A 9,886-nucleotide genomic window follows, 5' to 3' on the forward strand; every position below is an offset into this window, starting at 1 on the left:
ATGGTCCTCCGAGAGTAAGGGACCTGAGAAGGTCTGTTGTTATCTTTTTCCAGGAAATGGATTTCTCACACGGTGCACAAACCTGGTTTCCCAGGTCAAAATCAGATTCTTGTTTGAAAGAACAGAAAACAGCAGACAATGGGTCACACTAGAGACCAAGGCCTAACTGTAGAACTCTGTCTAGTTTCCATGGAGACAGACTGGAATGATTGACATTTTGACAGACTGCTGTGCTGGTCAATACCCATGTTTGAAGGTTGTTGATAATGGAACTGGCAAAAGCACAGCTGCTTTTTCACATTATAAATCATAAAATGATTTCAAGAACATTAGATTGTAAGACAGCAGACCAATGAAGGGCATATTACTGTGACATAAAACAAAAGACATGAGGCAGCTACCTTCGTCAGTAAAGATTAATAATGTAGTCAGTAGTTTCAATCCAATATTTGGAGAAGTACAGTATTAAATACAGTGAACATTCAATAAAAAGTAGATTCAGAATATCAGATTTACCAACTGATTCAACTCCCAGGGACTCTTGGTCTTTGTTAACTGTAACACGTGTACTATTGTGTACCTAATGTTTCTCATACTATTACTAAGACATGCAGACAACTAGACACTTGGGACAGTTTAGTGCTTGCCCAAAAGAACACTGACAGTGCAAATACAGTAATATTCCTTATTCAGTATTTTTTTAAAGCATGATTAAAAACCAATATTGATTCACATTTTCTCATACGATTTGTGTGACACAAAGAAATAATAATAACATTGATGACAGAGTTCTAAGAGACAGACTCAGTCCGGTCCCTCTCACCCTGTGCCGTCTGTTCGACAGCATTACAGTGGACAGCCCTGCTCCCCAGCTTAATGTACAAAGGCCGTTTCTAAGGCTCTAGTATTTTATGATGACTCAGGGCAATGGGAATGTTCTGGGACACTGTGTGGGAGGTTGGAATTAGTTGGTCAATTCAATCTGTAACAGTGAACAGACAGTAGGAATTAACTGGATACTGAAGGGTATTGGTGTGGGATAAGAGAAGGGGTACAGAGAGATTGTGGTCCAGAGACATCTCTCTCGGACTGCTTTGGAACACTGTGCTAGGACTGGGATATGTGTGTGTGTGTGTGTATGGGGGGGATAAACACTTGGGTAGACCACTGGTCAGTAACAATGCATTTGTAAAGGGTGTCTGAAAGAAAGGTTTAGTCCAGAGGCACCTCTCGGGGTATGAGTTCCTGGGGCATGGTGGCCTTTTTGGACTCCTTCATCTTGTCCAGGCCGAACAGCAGGTCCAGCTGGGTGATGGGCCGCAGACGCTCCTCCACCCCTGCTCTGGAGATGGATGGGACAAAGGTCAGAGGTCAACCAAAGATGCAGACATACAGTACCAGTCAAAAGTTGATACACCTACTCATTCAAAGGTTTCTTTATTTTTACTATTTTCTACACTGTAGAATAGTGACATAAAAAGACATAAAAAATATGAAACAACACATGGTCATCATGTAGAAATGAGGTCGTCACCTGGAATGCATTTCAATTAACAGGTGTGCCTTGTTAAAAGTTGATTTGTGGAATTTCTTTCCTTCTTAATGCATTTGAGCCAATGAGTTGTGTTGTGACAAGGTAGGGGTGGTATACAGAAGATAGCCCTATTTGGTAAAATACCAAGTCCATAGTACGGCAAGAGCAGCTCAAATAAGCAAAGACAAACGACAGTCCATCATTACTTTAAGACATGAAGGTCAGTCCAACTGGAACATTTCAAGAAGTTTGAAAGTTTCTTCAAGTGCAGTCGCAAAAACCATCAAGCACTATGATGAAACTGGTTCTCATGTGGACCGCCACAGGAAAGGAAGCCCCAGAGTTACCTCTAATTAACTTATCCTCTGCAGCAGAGTTAAAAGCCTCAGAAATTGCAGCCCGAATAAATGCTTCAGAGTTCAAGTAACAGACACATCTCAGCATCAACTGTTCAGGGACTGCATGAAATCAGGCTTTCATGATCGAATTGCTGAACGAAACCACTACTAAAGGACACCAATAAAAGAAGAGACTTGCTTGGGCCAAGAACCACGAGCAATGGATATTAGACTGGTGGAAATCTGTCCTTTTGTCTGATGAGTCCAAATTTGACATTTTTGGTTCCAACCGGCGTGTCTGTGAGACGCAGAGTAGGTGAACGGTTGATCTCCGCATGTGTGGTTCCCACCGTGAAGCATGGAGGTGGTGGTGGTGTGCTTTGCTGGTGACACTGTCAGTGATTTATTTAGAATTCAAGGCACACTTAACCAGCATGGCTACCACAGCATTCTGCAGCGATATGCCATCCCATCTGGTTTGGGCTTAGTGGAACTATCATACGTTTTTCAACAGGACAATGACCCAACACACCTCCAGGCTGTGTAAGGGATATTTGACCAAGAAGGAGAGTGATGGAGTGCTGCATCAGACAACATGGCAATCAACTGACCTCAACCCAACTGAGATGGTTTGGGATGAGTTGGACCGCAGAGTGAAGGAAAAGCATTCCATATGTTTTATTTTATAGTTGTGATGTCTTCACTATTATTCTACAATGTAGGAAATAGTCTAAGTAAACAAAAATCCTTGAATGAGTAGGTGTCCAAACTTTTGACTGGTACTGTAGGTGTTTTATGAAAAATGTTCAACCATCGCCAGCTTTTAAGAGCTGAAGACTTCTCTTGTTGAAAGCAAAAAACACAAGCACAACAAAAGTATACTGTAACTTACAGCTACATTCAGCATAGTTAAAAGATCAAAGACCAGCAGTTTGATGCTTGAGTTAGAAACAGTAATGGTTGTTACTTGTCTTCCTCGTCCTCCTCCTGCATCTGCTGGGCTATCTGTTTCATCTGCTGCTTGCGGACGTAGTCTCTAACACGGTACATGGCAGCATCACGACACAGCTCCCTGAGGTCACTGCCTGATGAACCCTCCGACTTCTCTGCTATCTCCTTCAGATTAATGGCATTGCTTAGCTGAGGAAGAGAGGGACAAAGTGTTGGTTTAGTATACAGCACATTTATTCAGGCATGATACCGTAAATCATCACTATTCCAGATTTCATTGTCATTTGTTGTGATGTTTGTTACCATTTAACCTTGAAATCCAACAACAGTGGATAGGTATGAAATGACTCAAACTGGTTGGATATCAGAGGAAACGAAGGGATGGAGATGGTGTTAGCTTACATTTTCTCCTGCCAGGATCAACTTCAGTATCTCTGTCCTCTGTCTTGTAGTCTACAGAAGTACATAACATAATGAGAGACAGTTTTTAACTTGACAACTTGATTATCAGAGTGCATTCACAATGTTCAAGTGTGTATATCTCACTGGTAGGCCCACGTGAAAGGTGGTGGGCATTCTGCGCAGTATGGCTGGGTCCAGATCCTGTGGTCTATTCGTGGCCCCCATCACCATCACCTGCAAGAACAATACCACTACATTAACTAACTGTACAACCAGCAAAGCAAGATATTAAACCAATGGCCAATATTCACGTAAGAACAAATAAGACAAATCTAAGTTGGTGGTGGTACCTGGCTGCTTGCCCCAGTCTCCAGCCCGTCCCACAAGCTCATAAACTGGGCCTTCATCATGGCTGTGGCCTCATGGTCCAGACTGGAGCGATTCCTCAGGAAGGAGTCTGAAAAATAAGACTCCAAAAGTGAACACAGCCTCAAATATGATTATATAATGGTTGAGGTTAAAAGAAATCAGAAAAGGATATCAATCAAGAGCATTACACTACTGGATATTAAATGAACAGCTCTCACTAATGGTTCACAAATTAGTTTTAAAACAAGAGAGATACGTAACGACACACTCACCAATTTCATCTATGAAAATGATACATGGCTGGATCTTGACAGCCAATGAGAAGACAGCAGCGGTGAGCTTCTGTGATTCGCCGTACCACTTGTCCGTCAGAGTGGAGGGCTGCAGGTTGATGAACTGGCATCCTGAGGCTTTGGCGGTTGCCTTGGCAATAAGAGTCTTCCCACACCCGGGAGGCCCATACAACAACACCCCTGAGGTGGTGACAGAGAGAATCAAATCATTCATTCACTTAATGCCCAAAAGTGTTACGCAAAATAATTTACTTTGGAAGAAAAAAATATGCAAAATACAACATGATGTGAAATGTGCCCTGAAGCATTCACCTTTGGGAGGCTGAAAGAGTTTGGATCCAGCCAGCAGGTGTCTCTTCTGGAAGGGAAGGATGACAGTGTCCTGCAGCTCATAAATGACCTCATCAAGCCCTGCAATATCCCTCCAGGACACCTACAAATGAAGAGCAGCAAAATCATTAGGCTTACAACTTTATAAACAATGTGCAAAATGACTCCTTTCCTCTAACTTACTGTACAAAGCACCGATTATGTAACACCACAAACTTGGTAAGTCACAAAAATACAATTTAAAGAAGAACTGTCACACTTTATAGATTTCCCTTACCCTCATGCTGCGTGGATCTACCAGGTGAGAGGCAATGTTCATCTCATATTCAGTGAGTTTGACACCCTCCACTCCAATCTGCTTCATCAGCTGCTCTGCCTGGAGGAGGAGATGGATGTCACTCTACTGCTTAACACAATTGTTGGTTAATCTAACAATAATAAATAAATATATATTATAAGATGAATCAGATCTAAACATAAACAATATGTGCTCATACCCTTTTCTTGGCCTGGATCTTCTGTTTATGTGTAGGGTCCATTGCCTCCACCACCCATTTGATGCCGTAGTAGGTGGCAGCTCCAAAGATGGTCAGTCTCACTATCATTCCCACTACTTCATTTCGGGAAAGAGGGCGCATCAACACCTCCTGGGGAATGTCTTTCAGCAACATCTCAGCAACCAGTTGTCAGCCCATTGGCAGAGAATGACAATATGCGGTGCACAGGGAACTGCCTGAAAGAGAAACTGGAAGCACAAAAGACAGTTTCAAGCTACTGTAGCAACTGAAGCAATAGTATGTTCAGCTCAAGCTTAGCTCACGTTCACCAAAGTCAGACGCAAGCCTACACTCCTTAACAGTACATCTTGGGCTAAGGTCAAGTTTAATCTTGTAACATACATGACTCATGATTAAGGTCATGCTGTTCTACAGTGATTCTCTATGAGATGAAACCACTGTCACGGAACGTCACTCCAGTAAATACAATTACTGCACACTAGTTACTGTCAGCTGCTAGTCCTAACAAAATAGCTCGCTAACGTTAGCCAACATCTCACTTCTGTCAACTGCACATCTGACTGCAAAAATGTGTTACAAATTCTAATTGCTTCCTCTCGTAGTTACGATCGGACACATAACAAACACTCACGATGAAGCTTGCTAGCTAGCTACTGCCTTCGGCTTAATTTGGGTTGCTATGGATGCTAGTTAGCTACCGTTATCATGAATGCTAGCTAAATAGCCGGCTAGCTACATGTATAGCTATCTAGTAACGTTAGTCAAGCGTCAAAAGAAACAAATGAATAACTGGTATGTTCAAACTACATATATGCAGTCTCTAGAAAACCGTATGTGATGTCATAAAATAACGAAACAACCCTAGAAATACACTCACGAAATTTAGGCAACCCCACAGCGAACTAGCTAGCATTATGTGAAGTGTTACTGGCACTGTACACCGATCTGAGGCAAAGGTTCAATCCTCAATAGTTCCGGTCTAGTTCCGTCTCCGCAACCAGACAACTACCGTTCTTATTCTTCTTCTGTAGGTTTTATGGCGGACTACAACCCCAAAAGGCGTTTTTGCCGCCACCAACTGGATGGGTTGAAACCCAAACAAGGTACAAAGAAAATCCATACGTAATAAGAAACGAACTTAATCCATCCAAATAAAAATAGTACATTGATAAATCAAAACTCCCACTTCTTCCTTCTTTCAAATCTCCTTATCTCCCTTTTCAGGCTCTAGGGCCTGAGAGGGTGGTTCGGCTTGTGACAATATTTCATGTAACTCCTTCACCGAGAAATCTTTCAGCGCAAGGAACTGCTCCACCGGATCCACAATGATTTATATCTTCCTGGACCTTCTCTCCACCTTGGCAGTGCCATTAATCACCATAGCTATAAAAGCCATGAAGTCCACCTTCTTAACCCCTAAAATGTCAGGATCCTGCTGGTGAAAGGCAACGCCTGCAGCCTGCAGTGAAGGCCTATCCACCACCATGGACTCTTCAGGTGCACCATTCAAAACCTCAACCCTTTAATAGCTGCTGCATATGAAATGCTCTAGACAGCCCTGACTTTGGCCACGTCATTCTCTTTCATTCTTGTGCGGCATTTGAAAGACGTGGCTTCATGGATCCCACCACAATTGGAACATGTCACATTTTCATCACTTTTATAACACATTATATGATCTTTTCCACAACTTGGACATCTCGGCTTCTCCCTTCTGCGAACACTTGAAACATGACCAATAGCTTTACAATGATCACATTGCATTGGACTTGGGATAAATGCTCTGACTGTAGTTAATATACCCTAACTACACTTGAGTAGGGAGAGACTCCATATCAAAAAACAAAAGAACAGATAGACTCTTCACTTTTTCTTCATTCACCACACGATTCATTTGACATGCATCAATCACTCCAGGAATACTTTGAATCTCTTCAACATCGACTTCCCACGATGTGCCAGATATAACCCCCTTGAGGGGTGCCCTGTTTCCAAGAGACACACATAACACTTCACACTTATCAAATCGGGTGAGACGCAACACACATTTTTCTGATCCGCCTCTCGTGATCCTTACAGCCTTCACTCTACCCAGCACTCTCTCTACCAGTTTGGATATCTCAAATGGATTCCTCAAGATAGGTAATTCGATCAGCTGCTCCTCATTTACAAACCGTACTCCTACAAGATACAAAGTGACATTCTCATCACTGTACCCTACTTTGCTCCGTTTTCCATTATTTTGGACAAGATTCCAATTCTTCTTGATTCTACCACCATTAGACCGCTCCGCCATCTTTTTCAGTCTCCCCACTCTCAAAGCCTAGACAAATCACTGTTCCGTCTCCCGACTACCATGCACCACAAATACTACTGAATAATAGTATTATAAAAATTTGACAGGATACCGTGTTCATCACAAATACATTTTTCTATTTAACAAGTAATGACACAATAGCAGTCATCTGAGAGATACAGCATCCTAATTCCACATAGGAGCCACTGGGTGGCATACTTAGCACACTAGATAAAACAGAGAGGAGCACAATGGAGAGCAGCACGATAAGCATGTACAGTGCCTTCAGAAGGTAATCATACACCTATACAGTGCATTCACATTTTGTTGTTACAGCCTGAATTCAAAATTTATTAAATAGATTAGTTTTTTCTCACCCATCTACACAAAATAGCCCATAACGACAAAGTAAAAACATGTTTTTACAAATGTTTGCAAATGTATTAAAAATGAAATACAGAAATATCTCATTTACATACGTATTCATACCCCTGAGTCAGTACATGTTAGAATCACCTTTGGCAGTGATTACAGCTGTGAGTCTTTCTGGGTCAGTCTATAAGAACTTTGCACACCTTTATTATACAATATTTGCTAATTTTTCATTAAACAATTCTTCAAGCTTTGTCAAGTTGTTTGTTGATCATTGCTAGACAGTCATTTTCACGTCTTGCCATACATTTTCAAGACGATTTTAGTCTAAACTGTAACTAGGCCACTCAAGAACATTCAATGTCGTCTTGGTAAGCAACTCCAGTTTTATACTGAGTGTACACAACATTAGGAACATCTGCTCTTTCCCATGACGTAGACTGACCAGGGGAATCGAGGTGAAAGCTATTATCCCTTATTGATGTCACCTGTTAAATCCATTTCAATCAGTGTAGATGAAGGGGAGAAGGCAGGTTAAAGAAGGATTTTTAAGCCTTGAGACAATTGAGACATGGATGGTGTATCTGTGCCATTCAGAGGGTGAATGCGCAAGACAAAAGAGGCGCACTAGTTTGAGTGTGTCAAGAACTGCAACACTGCTGGGTTTTTCACGCTCAACAGTTTTCCGTGTGTATCAAGAATGGGCCACCACCCAAAGGACATCCAATCCCTGTGGAATGCTTTCAACACCTTGTAGAGTCCATGTCCTGACGAATTGACACTGTTATGAAGGCAAAAAGGGTGCAAATCAATAGTAGGAAGGTGTTCCTAATGCTTTGTACACTCAGTGTATATTTGGCCTTGTGTATTAGGTTATAGTCCAGTGTCTGTTGGAAAGCAGACTGAACCAGATTTTGCCTGTGCCTAGCCCTATTTTGTTTATTTTTATCCTAAAAAACTCCCTAGACCCTGCCGATGACAAGCATACCCATAACATGATGCAGCCACAACCATGCTTGAAAATATGAAGATTGGTACTCAGTGATGTGTTGGATTTTCCCCAAACATAATGCTTTATATTCAGGACATAAAGTTAATTTCTTTGCCACATTTCTTGCAGTTTTACTTTAGTGCCTTATTGCATAAAGGATGCATCTTTTGGAATGTTTTTATTCTGTAAAGTCTTCCTGCTTTTCACTCTGTCATTTAGGTTAGTATTGTGGAGTAATTACAATGATGTTGATCCATCCTCAGTTTTCACCTGTCACAGCCATTAAACTCTGTAACTGTTTTAAAGTCACCATTGGCCTCATGCTGAAATCCCTGAGCGGTTTCCTTCCTCTTCAGCAAATGAGTTTGGAAGGACACATGTATCTTTGTAGTGACTGGTTGTATTGATACACCATCCAAAGTGTAATTAATAACTTCACCATGCTCAAAGGGATATTCAATGTCTGCTTTTAAAAAAATGTCCCATTTACCAATAGGTGCCCTTCTTTGCAAAGCATAGGAAAGCCTCCCTGGTCTTTGTGGCTGAATCTGTGTTTGGAATTCACTGCTCGACTGAGGGACCTTACAGATAACTGTATGTGTGGGGTACAGAGATGAGGTAGTCGTTCAAAAAACAGGTTAAACCCTATTATTGCACACAGAGTGAGTCCATGCAACTTATTATGTGACTTGTTAATCAAATCTTTACTTCTGAACTTATTTAGGCTAGACAGAACAAAGGGGTAGAATACTTATTGACTCAAGACATTTCAGCTTTTCATTTTTAATTACTTTGTAAAATATTCAAAAAACATCATTCCTATTTCACATTATGTGTTAATGTGTGTAGGCCAGTGACACTCAATTTAATCATTTTTAAATTCAGGCTGTAACACAACAAAATGTTGAAAAAATGTGAATACTTTCTGAAGGCACTAAATATCATTGATTAGGACTCATCATCAACTTTCACACAATATTAAACCTCCATCAGTCAGACTGACCAGGGGATAAACTATGGCCAGATATATCACATGATATAGTCTTGAAGAAGGCTACAGTATGTTCAGTGTAAAAAAGGATATTGAGACTTACAGAAAACAAGACAACTTACTACACATTATTTTCCCACTTCATCATCAAATCTGGCACATCTGTAAGGCACTGCACTTTTACCTGATCTGCATTGATGGTCGCCTATGGCATTGACTTTAAAAGGACTATTGCCTGTTTTACTGTATATGTCTGTGATCTACAGTGAGACGGCCAGCCCTTAGCTTTGAAATAGCGTATGGAGGTTTTAGGGCTGCTACTACTAAAAAAGAAGAGTTAGACCTTATCTGACAGAGCACACTTTATCTCTAGTGACAGGCCTCTGAATCTGCTGAGATTATGGGTGTTTGATCTGTCGCCAAGCGCACCATGAAGTCCTGAGATGGATGTAAATAAAGCTTTTTTTTAATTTGATTTTCATAAAATCTTCAAGTCCTGTG

The 9,886-nt window shown here is 41.2% G+C and overlaps 1 protein-coding gene across 1 annotated transcript; it reads right to left on the bottom strand.

Moving 5' to 3' along the window:
- Positions 1-400: 400 nt before the first annotated feature.
- atad1a (ATPase family AAA domain containing 1a) lies at positions 401-5,696 on the bottom strand. The gene is made up of 10 exons (XM_039013503.1): positions 5,613-5,696; positions 4,715-4,962; positions 4,495-4,593; positions 4,200-4,320; positions 3,867-4,067; positions 3,576-3,682; positions 3,370-3,459; positions 3,226-3,276; positions 2,840-3,012; positions 401-1,342 (listed from the first exon to the last, which is right to left on the bottom strand). Exons 2-10 carry the CDS (start codon positions 4,886-4,888, stop codon positions 1,213-1,215), a joined length of 1,146 nt encoding a protein of 381 aa, XP_038869431.1. The 5' UTR covers positions 4,889-4,962; positions 5,613-5,696; the 3' UTR covers positions 401-1,212.
- Positions 5,697-9,886: the final 4,190 nt, after the last annotated feature.

The sequence above is a fragment of the Salvelinus namaycush genome, chromosome 18, assembly GCF_016432855.1.
Source record: "Salvelinus namaycush isolate Seneca chromosome 18, SaNama_1.0, whole genome shotgun sequence".
Lineage (NCBI taxonomy): Eukaryota > Metazoa > Chordata > Actinopteri > Salmoniformes > Salmonidae > Salvelinus > Salvelinus namaycush.

What these genes read in the sequence shown, in the direction of transcription:
- atad1a (XM_039013503.1), bottom strand. Translation starts at nt 4,888, where the DNA reads ATGTTGCTGAAAGACATTCCCCAGGAGGTGTTGATGCGCCCTCTTTCC. An exon ending in ACTCTTTCAGCCTCCCAAAG is followed by an intron (nt 4,068 to 4,199) that starts GTGAATGCTTCA and finishes TCACCACCTCAG; the next exon opens with GGGTGTTGTTGTATGGGCCT. An exon ending in GAGGAGGACGAGGAAGACAA is followed by an intron (nt 1,343 to 2,839) that starts GTAACAACCATT and finishes ATCCATCTCCAG; the next exon opens with AGCAGGGGTGGAGGAGCGTC.